The sequence below is a fragment of the Protomyctophum bolini genome, assembly GCF_963924005.1.
Source record: "Protomyctophum bolini genome assembly, chromosome: 14".
Lineage (NCBI taxonomy): Eukaryota > Metazoa > Chordata > Actinopteri > Myctophiformes > Myctophidae > Protomyctophum > Protomyctophum bolini.
This window is the reverse complement of record NC_137875.1, coordinates 28,114,041-28,127,686: the sequence shown is the minus strand read 5'-3', so window position 1 is coordinate 28,127,686 and position 13,646 is coordinate 28,114,041. Positions and strand designations below refer to the sequence as shown.

General features: G+C 40.5%; 1 protein-coding gene across 1 annotated transcript in view; it reads left to right on the top strand.

Moving 5' to 3' along the window:
• The first annotated feature begins 1,718 nt into the window (after nt 1-1,718).
• Nucleotides 1,719-13,646, top strand: part of abch1 (ATP-binding cassette, sub-family H, member 1) — a 36,030-nt gene continuing 24,102 nt past the window's right edge. The window contains exons 1-5 of the mRNA XM_080781550.1: nt 1,719-1,851; nt 4,091-4,242; nt 8,596-8,755; nt 10,348-10,502; nt 13,088-13,195. Coding sequence (XP_080637676.1) covers nt 4,103-4,242; nt 8,596-8,755; nt 10,348-10,502; nt 13,088-13,195 — 563 coding nt within the window. The 5' untranslated portion in view covers nt 1,719-1,851; nt 4,091-4,102. The remainder of the gene's footprint in view (nt 1,852-4,090; nt 4,243-8,595; nt 8,756-10,347; nt 10,503-13,087; nt 13,196-13,646) is intronic.

The following is a 13,646-nucleotide window of genomic DNA, read 5'->3' as shown; positions in this document are numbered from 1 at the left end:
AATTTCAGTAATTTCTCTATCACAGGACAGGGAAAGCAAGAAATTGGGATATTGTTATTATTATTTTTTTTCGAGCTAGATGATGATCACAAAGATTTTCTGCAAGAGCGCGCGCATTTAGCCATGCATATATGCATGCACGCATTGCAGCATTTGATGAATAGCCTACTATATGGAACGGCATCAATAATTGAAAAAGATAAATGTTTAGGCTTCGTTACTTATAATGTAGTTACGCGCGGGTGTCGGCGTGTCGCACACCGAACATAGCACCACTAGCAAGCAGATCATCATGGCTGCAAGCAATATCATTCATAATGACAGCTGTTCAGTGGCAGCAGGGTGGTGATCATTGGCACAGCCTAGTCTAGAATAGATTATAAATAGCTCACAACTGTTACTGCTACTCCGCTACTATAGCCCCGTTTCATTTCATCCCTTGCCGAATCGATTTTCTAGATTGTGAGCGGCCCTCGTTTCAACGGCAGCCAGTGACGCAAATTGGCACTTGGCAACTTGGCAGCCTGTCAGCAGACACTGACTGTCAGTGTCATTGGAGCAGACTTGCTCGGTTTACCTGTAAAAGCAAGCGTTTACCATGGTCCACCGTCCATGTCAAGCAGCGCAAATAAGGACATTGTCGAGTGTATCTTCCGGTCTTAAAATAAAAGTTGAGTTGATAGATTTTTTACTTTTTACATTGACCAGTTTCGAGCAATAGTCTAACGTCTAACCCTTTCATTTTCAACCTCTTGAAAGGCTAATTGGTCCTCATTCCCCACTAATGCTTATAGCCGTTGGCACTATTTCTGTCTACTATCTGTGTATTGGACGGTGCATGGGCTTTAAGCAGTTCAGAAACCTGCTCATGAGTGTAGGCGTTTGGACATTTCATTTTTTTCCTTCAAGGCAACAACAATGGCTTCAATTTCAGAATGCTTCACAGGAAAATAAATGCTGTAATGTATTTTATGATAGCTTGGATAACACAACACTGTAAAACACAGGTGTTTCAATTTGTCTGATTGGCCGTGTTGGTCCCAACATGAATGTCAGGTAAAGTTCGGTACCCAGGCTTTTATTTTCGTTCGCTATACGAGGTTAAAGCTTTAAAATGTACACTGTAGGCCTACAGTCAGTGCCTACATATTTTAAACTTTTAAGTAGTAGTATATTAGTACTAAAATGTTGTGCCCAATACCTTTTTTACTAGACCAACGTATTGTTTATAACATAACAATGTAAAAATATTATTTCCTTTTATTATGAAATCCGTCGACAGGAAGTCATATGCTTATGCTTGTTTGACTTGACACTGGTTTTGTCCATAGATGGTTTTGCCTCGTTAATTTCAGCACTAGTACTGAAACTACCGTTTGACGGAGCTTTCGGTTTACAAGGTGTAGATGTTGACCATAGAGTTATTATACTCTAAGATGTTGACATATACGTAACCGGAGGCGCATTCTGTTTACGCCGGTCACGGTGTTGTTGCTAGTTAAGAGCCTGAGGTAAGAAAGACCATAATCTGTCTGATTCTGGCGTATGAAGTTTAGCAGACAGATGCATAGGCAGAAGGAGGCGGGTCGGTTGTGCAGACAGGTGCATATCTACGGCATGCAGAGGGATCGATCCCTTCACATTGCGAATTTGCGCGTCCGATTTAATGCCTAGGGACTGAACCTGTTCTACCACTTCTCTACTGCACTGGTTAAATAATAGTCAGCCGATGGTCCCGAGCAGGTTAGTTCTTTACCTTAGACCCACGAGTACACACTCTAGTGAGTCTAGTCTACACAACACTCTACACATCCATCCCTCAGAATCTTCTCGACCAAATCGCCTTTGCAGGTAAGTTTTGGTCCATCAAGTATTCAAGTTATTCCCAGGGCCATGCCATGGTCTCTCTATTTCTCTCTCAGTCTCTCTATAGGCTATTAGCAATGAGCATCGTCAGATCTGGGAACACTAGCCTTGGAGTTGGATCACAAGACGGTCATCATATGACAGTCTTGTATATCAAAGGCTAGGACAGACTCGACAGAGCAGACGTGCACCACGGCTGTGCAATCTTTTTTTTTATTAAAGATTTTATCTGAGGTGATTAATAGATATCCTATCTGTCACTCAAAATAAGTTGGATAGCCTGCCTGAAAGCCACACTTGAGTAAAGATATAGTATCTCACCAGAAAACGACTCTGGTAAAGTAGGCTACTATAGGCTATGCAATATCTGTACTAAAATATCACAAGTTATCATTTTGATATGAAATATACTTGAGTATTGAAACAAAAAATAAATGCTGTTAACCTCTATGACGTTTATACCGTATGGTCCATCCTACAAATGTGTTCAAATTCAAATGAACAAAAATGCTTTTTTTATGACAATGTGCCACATAGTTTAGGGCAAATTTGAGAATGCTGTGATCTAGCCCTAGAACGGCTCTTGTTTCATACAGTATGTACAGTACATGAAAATTTACGAAGTTAATTAAATGATCACAGGCTTTCTAGGTCTAGCTGAGATCATTTCAGTGGCTCAGCCAATAAGAATTCTCATAGTACATTACATTATTTCTTATATGGCTATTGGTGATGATTGTTGCATTTGCTGCTGACATCTTCCTTGATATAAATAACATACTGACTGACCAGGGTGAACATGCTGACAGCAATTAATAACTTACACACAAATGTTCTTTTCAAATAGATTCTCATGGGATGGCAATGTAGCAAGTACTTTGAAGGGGAAATGAAAATGAAATGAAATTGTAGTAAAAGGTAAATGTCTACAGTACATTTATAGTACAAATCCTCAAAAGGTAACAAAGAAGATACAGGACTAAAATCAATATGTGATGGTTTATCCTCCTTTTGCAAACATAAAATAAATTGTATTTGAATATCTTACACAAATCCATACACAAGATGCTGAGTTTGTTTTAGTTTTAATATGGCATGACAATGGGCGGCAGTGCGGTAGTGCCAAAGCCCAGATAACGGGGCCAGATTTACTTGAAGTTTCCCCTCAAATCTCCCGCTTGGGAAATAAAAGATGCCAGATTAAGAGAGATGGAGGCGGAGAGCAGAGAAGCCTGTGCAAGGAGCCTGAGATTAGAGATTACAGGTCAATGGGTTGTTTTCTGACCCAGATTCCTTTCTGGTGCAGTTATCTGATGGTGAACATAATGTAAAAACCTTTCGAGGGGAAAGGATGGCTGACACGCCATTGACACCTGTGACAAATCACATCCAGTTATAGTCTCCCGTCATAGTAGTGGCCACCACTGGTGACTACTTTAATGTGTCGCTTCAGCTACACACATCAATGCATTTTTAATCCACTACACCTGTGTTGAACATCTGAGCTATACAGCATATTCATGTGAAATTGACTTCTTATATAAGAGTTATTTTGCTTGCTTTAGTTATAATAATCATTTATTCTTCTGTTTTCTACATGAATATAACCACATCATGCTCTATATGTAAAGTGTCTTGAGACAACTTGTTGTGATTTGACACTTTAATAAAATTGAATTGAATTGAATTATAACCATATAAAATGAAATGGGAGTTATTTGTAAAATTTGTAAAAATGGCAAAATATGACTCCTAACGTTGTTGAAGTGGGACTCATAAAATGTCCCTGGGACTCATCTAAAAGACCATCCCTGCATCCCCGGATATTACATTGAAAACCTATTTACATCACTGATGAACACAATATTTTCGCTGTGTAGAATTGTCCACCAATGCGTTTGCATTAGAAGTAATTTACCAAAAGTTAAAATGTTATTCCTTACGATTCCTGACTATTTCCAAAGCATTGTATTTACAATAACATATTGTCAATATTTAAATTAAACGACAGTGTGTAAGCAATTATTTTCCACATTCTATAAACGGAAGGCCATCTCCTACACTGCAAAATCCTGGGTGTTAATTGAACTCCGAGTCTAATAATTGCCCCTTTGCAGTCTCTGAGTGAAGTCATTTTAGCAACAATGCTCAGTTGTGCAAAGGTATCGTTCATCACTTATGATCATGATCATCATGTACAAAAAACATATTTCTCCTCTGCCAGTTACAGGGGGACATGAAGACAGATTTGGAGGATCCGCCAATTCCGTCCCCTGGACTGGAGGGTTCGGCAATCCGGTGCCGAGATGTGTGCCGGTCATACGGTAAACGGAAGGTCATCAGCAACCTCAACTTGACCGTGCCACAGGGACACATGTGAGTGTGTGTGTGTCTGTCTGTCTGTCTGTCTGTCTGTCTGTCTGTCTGTCTGTCTGTCTGTCTGTCTGTCTGTCTGTCTTGCCTTGCTGTATTTTGTATTTGCATTTATAGACAAACCTATCTCAAGGTAAAGGGTGTTTATTGTCTTATACACATACAATACAACTTGTAGCAACATTGCTAGACAGTAGCAGAGTGAACATTATTGGTTCGACTGGGGTCTTTTATGATCCTCTCAGTGTAGAGGTCCTGCATGGCTGGCAGCTCAGTCCTGGTTTTGTTTTGGAGATCCGGGAGTTGTGGCTATGTGCCAACACTCTTTTCTCATGGCGCTCTCTCTCTCTCATTACATTCCATATTGGTCTTTCATTCCATTGAATGTGTGTCAGTGGAGCACTGCTCCATTGGCACACACACACACACACACACACTTGCTTGTGCGCGCATATGCCCACCGCAGTGTGAGTCGACGCTACCCCCTGCCTAATGCTAACAATGACCTAAACCAGAAACATTTAGGCTACTAATTGTTATCTTACAAAATACTTTTTAGCCATAAAACGTCCCTCAAAGGGACCAGAAATATTTCTCAATAAGACTTTGTCTGGTTTTACTATCCAGACAAACCCCTGGATCCCCAGGTAGAGCACACATGCAAACTAAGTAGTTTGCATGTGTGCGCGCATGGCTTAAAGTTCTCAGCCCTGGGGACTGATTTCAGTCCTGAGGATCTCATAGTGGTCATTTAATGAGATCAGTGCAGATTTGCAAAAAAACATTTTCAGTCTTGGGATTGTTTTTGGCTTTAAGCCTTGTGCGCGCATGTGTGTGCGTGGGTAGGTTCATGCGTGCGTGCGTGCGTGCGTGCGTGCGTGCGTGCGTGAGTGAGTGAGTGAGTGACAGGTGATTTACAGTACGCTCAGCAGCATTTCACAGATTTCACTTTTGACACACTCACACATACCTGCTGGCCCAGGTCTGAAAACAAGATAAAACAAGACAAGCCTCGGGCAACTGTGAGTTAGGGAAACAAAACAAAGCCTGAAGCAGTGGTTCAGACTTTATACGTTAATCTATTAAACATTACATTTTAGCCAGTGAGATTCATAAATGAGTGCAACACTAGTGTAGCAGAAGAACAGGCCTCAGTTCGCAGTTTATGGGCGATCCAATACAAGTAGCCTGGGATCAACTCCTTTTACAGTTTACTGATCTGGTCCAGAGCGGATATAACCCACGCACGGCAGAACACACCTCCAAAATGATTCCCTCGGGCCTAGTTAAAAATGTGTTTAGTTTGGTATAATCATTGATTTATATTATGTGGTGTAACAAAAAGAATGCAATACCAACCAGAACCTCAACCCACCATTGGAACCCTTTCCCCCCTCAATTCAGCATGCACGCACGCACGCACGCACATCTACTGTATGTTGCATGAAAAAGTGATGTGAAAAAGTGACCTCAACATTCTCAGGTTACGCTTCTCCTTTCTGTTTCTATATTTTAGTACATTATTATCAAGTGCTTTTTCTATGTCTCTGACTGTCTCTTTCTCTGTCTCTGTCTTTCTCTCGTCTCAATCTCTCTGTTTCTCTCCATTTCTACACTTTTCTACCCCATCCATGATCCACCCCCACCTTGCATCATCTGTTTAAGTGCTTCGAGAATCTAACTACTTTGTCACTGGATGCGAGCATATACAATTACATGAGGTGTTTACCCACCTCCAACATCTGCTTAGTGCTTTCCTTAAGCACCGGTTTACACATACTCAAACTCAAAGACCATCTGTTGGTCTCTTGTCTCTTTTGCTCTGTCATGTGTTCACCCATGGATTGATCGATCACACTTGTGTCGCTCACCAAAAATAGCAGCTCCAAACCTTTGAGCTTGTAGATTGGCTATTACAACAAAGTATATAAAGGCCTTTACTCTGTCCTTGTCTGCCCACTAGGAACACAGTTTGTAAGAATTCTAGGTATGAACATGATTACAATATGACTTATTTTGCTTCAGAGCTCAGGAATTTAGCTGCCTTTCTTATCTTATTCATGAAGGGCACTGACCCTTCAGTGTTACAACATCCTGACAACGTAGAGGTGTGCATTGCTGAGCCTCACAAGGACAAACTGAAGCATCAATGTTTTTTATTTACAACATCATATTATGCATACTAATATATGTACTGTATAGAACGGACCTTTCCTGTCAAAACAATGCCATGCTCGTGTGTCAAACATGCAAGAGAAAGTAGACTATATCAATCCATGGGGCCCTCCACCCTGTGTCACCATGTGATATTGCATCAGTTGCAATATCCACTGCGTTAAGCGACATGGGTGCAACAGCAAAGTAGGTGGCTGTGAACACATAGGGTCCTATTATTTACTGTATATGTATCTTTCACATCTGTGATGTAATCCTGGAACTGAAACAAGGAAAGTGAAACACCATGACATTTGACCTTTCACAATTCGAAAAGATATATTGTGATTTGATGTTGTACAGACAGACAGACAGACCTGGAATTTCCTCCGATATGAATCTATTGCTTCACAGTTCAACTAACACCATGGGCCCTATTTTTCACGTACAGTACCAGGTCTTAACTTAACACATTCCCTTCTGTTGGCTGAGATCTACACCAAGGTCTAATCCAACACTTCATTGCAGATGACGGAGATTGTGGTTTTTTCAGTGGTTTATTTTAGATTGCGCTCTTCGTCAACCTATGAATGGTTCTAGGTTGCTAAGCGATACAACCAAAAATTAACCGGAAGTGAAAGTTTCAGATCATGTTTTTGGTCAAAACAAGCTCTATTTAATGGCCCATAACTAAGGAAATGTATTTTCCTGGTAAAAGAAAAGACGATCGTAAGTCACTCAACACGGCATTTGTTTGTTCACGTCTCGGGTTCCGTGGGCCTTCAAAATAAGGGTCTTCACTGAAAAACACTGTCAGTGGCGGAAGAATTCATGAATTAATACGTGGCAGTTAATTTGTTGGAGACATGGAGGCATAGTCATAAAGCCTGCTACTATCCGTTTTATAATTGACTTTATTCCAAGTCAGCTGGAAAGCTGAGAGAGAGAGAGAGAGAGAGAGAGAGAGAGCATGGACAACATGGCTCTGTTTGGATTTTGTTGTAGAGCAGCAAGGTCTAGATGTGAGTCCAAAGAAGTACTGTAGGTTTTAACCACCACCTCATCGCTTAACTCTTTTTCAGGCTGTCTTTCAAGTGTCTATATTTCAAGTGTTGCTATCTTGTCCAGACTACCGGTTATAGTATACATTAGCTTCTAGCTAGCTACCATTTTCATCTGTTATCTCTTGTTCCTTGTTCCTTGTTGTCTATGGGAGTGGAGTCTATTTTCAGCTCATGTGTTATTGTAGGCAAGGGCTGGGCAATATGACTTCAAATCAATCTGACAATGAATTCAAACTTTTGCCTCGATTATGATTAATGAATGATTATTCTTTTTAAATCGTGATGAACTGAATGAAGTATGATACAAGGTTAACAACTATTTTTAATATATATATTCTAATTATTATCCTTTGATATTATATAAAACATACAAATCATTAAAGGACCACTTCACCACTTTTCAACCTGTCTTCATATAATTGGTCCTCACTAATGTTCATGATAAAATGCCACAATTTGTTTCTACTCGGTCTGTGTCTCATGCATGGGGCTGTGGGCAGTTCAGAAACCTGTACACCAGTGACAACATCAATGGGGAATCCAAGCTAATAGAAACTGCAGGCTTTCTATTCCTAAAAAGTTGCAATGAGATAGTGGAAGCCATCGTTCTCACGATAATACAATTATAATTTTTTTTCTTTTTAAATCTGCCTAACGATGATGTCACTGGTGGACGAGTTTCTGAACTGCCCACAGCCCTCCGATGATAAAATAAATTGTGTTTTTTTTATTTTTATCATTCATTAGTGATTATATGAAGTGTACGTTGAAAAGTGGTGAAGTGGTCCTTTAACAAAACAAAAACCTGCTTCTTGATTATTCGATTACCCTTCATTAAGTCAGTTATATCGGCCTTGATATATCTTTGGTTAATTGCCCAATTTGCCCAGGCCTATTATAGGCCTACACTAATGCCAGTATCTTTATCATTCAGTTTGTATACTCAACAATAGGAGACAATGAAGCCAACATTAAATGCATGCAATATACCGGGTATAGCAGCTTTAATGCATTGCAGAAATGAGCATCTTATGCACTTTTGAGTGTAAATGTTGGATGAATGGCTTCAACTATGATTTCAAACTATTTTCTTTTGTACTATTTGTTTAACCGAATGCTTTTATCTGTTTTTTTGCAGCTATGGTCTGCTGGGCCCAAGCGGATGTGGGAAGACGACACTGCTGAAATGCATTGTGGGAACTCTGAAGATCTCACACGGTCGCATCACTGTGTTGGGGAAGCCGCCTGCGTTTCCAGGTCATGAGGTTCCAGGGAAGATGGTGGGATATATGCCGCAAGTAAGCAACACATATTAAGTAACAAATAGTGAATAATAGTAAGTAACAGAGTACTTCATCCACCACTGAATTACTTAGAGAGGGTATGCGCATGCTTAAAGTGAATGGCACATCGAGTGGCAAAGTGAGTGACAAAGTGAATTTAATGTTGTTTAAAGTCATTTAATGCAATCAGGTTGGACTTTTCTGTGTGGATGTATGGGCTGTCAAGTCCAGAAAGTTGTTTTTTGCCACTCAGTAGGCGTTCCCGCATAACTTCCTGGTTTGATGATGATGTCACTCGCATACCCTCTATTACATACCTAGCATCACAATTCTCATTTCTGTGTGTTTTTATATCAAAAGTCCATAAAAATATTTTTTAAATTACTTCCTGAAAACGTGCTGCATGATGACGTGTAGCGATACACATCGATAAAAGCCAATAAAAATGAAGCTCACCAGTGATCGCTCCCATGCTTCGTTGTGCTATTCCACAGCTCCCTGACACTTTTGTTTACAAATTAAATTCACATGCAGGAAGTCACAGACTTTGAGACCCCATAGCCTGGAGGGATGCGGCGCTCTGATTGATTCAGAAACTTCAGATCCAACGTTTCAGGCTGAAACTTCAAAATAAAATGTCCACCATTTCCGTTTCCCTACACCTTTAAGGCATTGATCTTGCATTAGTAAAGAAGAAGAAGATGAAAGTTGATATCTTCTTTGAAATGACCAATATCACTGGTAGGCAGGTATCTGACCTGTTCATAGCCCTCCTCAGAGACACAGTGAGTAGACAGAAATGGTGCCATCTTATAATGAACATTAGTGGGGAACATTTATATGAGAAGATAGATTTAAAATGGCTGAAGTGGTCCAATTGTGCTACTATCACATGGTATTCCCATCTTATGAATGCTGAGATGTGTGTACTTTTTATGTAGTATGCTGTGTGTTGCACACTTACTGTTTCTCAGGCCTGTTTACAGTTTAAAACATGCTGCCTGCAACAGCTTTCTAAAGTTGTCCCTGAAGTAGATACATTAGACTACTAGAGCAATGTGTCACCAAGTGCCTTGCTCAGGAGCTCCTCAATTTCAATCCTTCTTGCAACCAGTGCCGTCATGTCATTAGATATCTTTTGGGCTTTTTATGGCTTTATTGATTGTCCACAGTGAAGAGAGAATTGGTGAGTGACGTGCATCAAGGGTCCACCCCACCGGGCGCGGGAATCGAACCCGCGACTCACTGTCAGGAATCAGAGCCCATGTGTTGTGCACCTTACCCACTCAGCTATCGGCACCCCTCCAGCATCATGTTTTCCCTGTCCTGTCCGACTGGATATCGAGTGTTGATGATAACACACATGGCTGACTCGTCACCTGTTCTCAGGGCGTACCTGATTTGCAGCTGTATAGTTTTTGTAAAGTATTTCCTTATAGGTCTCACTTCTCTCTGATTTTGATACCTCGCAGAGGTGATAAGATGTGATTTGTGACACAGATCTGAATGTTTCAAACCCTTCACCCACACTCGCCCCACTCACAAAACTCCACTGTGTGTTTCAATACAGTATCTCTCTATTGAAACGCCACTACTGTGTTGTGTAGGACCTGGCGCTGTACAACGAATTCACCATCAGTGACACTTTGACCTTCTTTGGCCGTATCCACGGCCTGACGTCCAAGGACACGCGGGCACGCATGGATTTCCTCATCGACTTCCTGGATCTACCTCAGAAGAACAGGCTGGTCCGAAATCTCAGGTAACGCACCTGGACTGAACATCCAACCTTATAGAGTTCCTGAAGGAGTGAGTTACATCTGTCAATTTGAGGTATTTACTGTAGTTGATGCTGTTTTACTTAGTTGGACAGTGTCTTGTTGAGCAGTTTAAAACAGATACTGTAATATGACGATGAAAGGAGCCCCAGCATCTCTCTGATGTATGAATAGCTGCATGGACTGGAACAACATTTCTTTGTATTGTGTGCTGTGAATCATTTGTGGTATAGGTCAGCCACTGTTTTCCCAGGACATGGTGACATACAGGGGCAGTGAACCATATGGTCATATTAGTGTTGCTGTCAATTAAAGCTTCTCACACACACACACACACGCACGCACGCTCGCACGCACACATGCACGCAGACACACACAAACTTGCTCTTCTCTAGTCAAACTGGCATATTTCTGAGAGATCCACAAAACTATCTAAATTATGTGGACATAACTCGCAAGCTGGGTTTTCAAGAAGCCCATTGACAGATCAAAGGAAAAACTGCGGCCTCCTTTTTCCTTTTAACAGTCTGTCTCGAGACACTACCAAGAACTTTACAAAATATAGAGCCTCTACTCATTTCTTCAAATCTCATGCCAGCTATGCAAGACATTCTAGGCATTGTCGTTTCTAAACATTGTTATCTTCCCAGTTCCCAGAAGTTTTCGACAGCTCCCGCATTACAAACGAGAGGGGCAAGGAAACATTTGTCCTGTCAAAGTGACAGTTAAGGGTTATGCAAGGTTCTGTCAAAATCACTAATCTGACATTTCACTTGACTAAACAGACTTTATCTATATGGCTTACCGGTACACTGTTATCGTGTTCAGTGCTACTGTTGCCTTTCGTCCAGGTGTGTCATAAGTTCACTTTCAATTCAATCAAATCAGGAAATAGAACTACGAAATGAAAGAGAGCAAGTGTACTGTACCATGTCAAATGCAAACCCAGGATATCGCAGTCACATGGCTAGCACATGACCTGTTTGAGCTACCACAGAAGCCATACATTTAGTTTCTGACAGAAATGTTTAATTCTGTGAACTTCAGAATCATGATCAGACTACAAATACTCACACACAGCAGGAACATGACTCTGTGTCTTGGTTAATGTCAGGGTTGCAAATACAATTTCCAGGCCCTGGAAAATGATAATTTAGGAAATGTCATAGAAATAAGTTACAGTTGCATCAAATGTGATTACCGGTATTACTAAAATACTGTGAATCTTCAGAACCAACGCAGGAACTGTGGAATTACTGTGATGTGTGAAGTTGTCTGCCTCACGTTCTAGCCAGTGTTACAACACATTTTTCAGTGACATGTAGGGCCTGCAGATATTATTTTATTCTTTTGGTTACTTTTTCCATTAATCGAATAAGCAAGACACATGTTTTTTAAATAATTTGTAAATATATATATATATAGCACGCAGACACACACACAAACTTGCTCTTCTCTTCTCTAGTCATATTGGCATATTTCTGAGAGATCCACAAAACTATCTAAATGATGTGGACATAACTCGCAAGCTGGGTTTTCAAGAAGCCCATTGGCAAATCAAAGGAAAAACTGCAGCCTCCTTTTTCCTTTTAACAGTCTGTATGTGTGTGTGTGTGTGTGTGTGTGTGTGTATATATGTATATATATATATATATATATAGATGTGTGTGTGCGTATACAACAACAACATATCGATGCAAAAATTCGAATAGATTGTTTTAGTAATCGACTATATGCAACAGTGTTTCACAGAAATAACAAAAATAGCACATTTATTCACAAGGTGTCACATTTGAGTCTTTACCCCCAAAATTATTATTAAAATTATTATTATTTGCAAACTTATTTTACAGTAGATTTTCTTATATGATCGCTTATTAAAAATCGATTAGCTCAGTTAACTGTTGCACCCCTATAGTGACAAGTCGTTTTGTTATATACCTTAAGTTAAACGTTGAGGAGAATACATTATATGCCTGTCAATATTATGCCTTATCAGCTAAATCTGTGCAAAATGTCAGCCTTAAATCCTCACGCTGAGCCCCACAGAGTGCAGTTCACTCAGGCTGAGCCCCACAGAGTGCAGTTCCCTCAGGCTGTGTCCCATCTGCTCACAAAGGCCTTTCTGTTCCCACTGAGAGTGCTCATGTGAGCATTCATCATGTCTGTCTAACAGTCAATAATACTAACAGTACTGCCTGACAACAGCACCATGTGCCACTACTACGCGTGGCGTTGTTGTCAGGCAGGTTCGTCTTGCCGGTTTTGTCTCTGTTATGGAGACCAATTATTACAGAAGCATGGGAGATATTCACCCCTGTGTAGCCTCTGGGTGGATGGCTGACCCTGCTTTCTGTTGTGGTATGAATGTGTCTACAACTCCACATGCATCTATGAACAACATGCAGAGTCAGTACTGTACACCTGGAATACTGTACATAGACATACATGTGTGTGTGTGTGTGTGTGTGTGTGTGTGTGTGTGTGTGTGTGTGTGTGTGTGTGTGTGTGTGTGTGTGTGTGTGTGTGTGTGTGTGTGTGTGTGTGTGTGTGTGTGTACGTTCTACAGTGGGGGTCAGAAACGGAGGGTTTCTCTGGGAGCTGCCTTGCTGCAGAATCCACAACTACTCATTCTTGATGAGCCCACAGTGGGAGTGGACCCTGTGCTCAGGTCCAGGTATGTACACACACACACACACACACACACACACACACACACACACACACACACACACACACACACACACACACACACACAGAGTCGGTCATCATCATCACAATACAAAATTATACAGTACATTTGGTCCTACTCTTAGTTTGAACTAATTCTGATTCATGCTAATCAGCTAAATAACTACACACTAAGGAGCTAAACATTATGTGTGCTTCTAATTATTATTATTATTATTATGAGTACCGGTATATAATCCTTAATACTTAGTCATCCTGCACTTAGACACAAACGCAGCATTTGATCCAATCCCTTTGAGTTTTAGGACCACAGTGGAACAAAGCCCAGTCAAATGACCTACTTGGCTGCTTTATACTTAATTTATACTATTTAATTATTTAATTTAATAATGTACTATAATTTGCCCCTTTTATAAAGGTCCTTTATCTTTTCTACA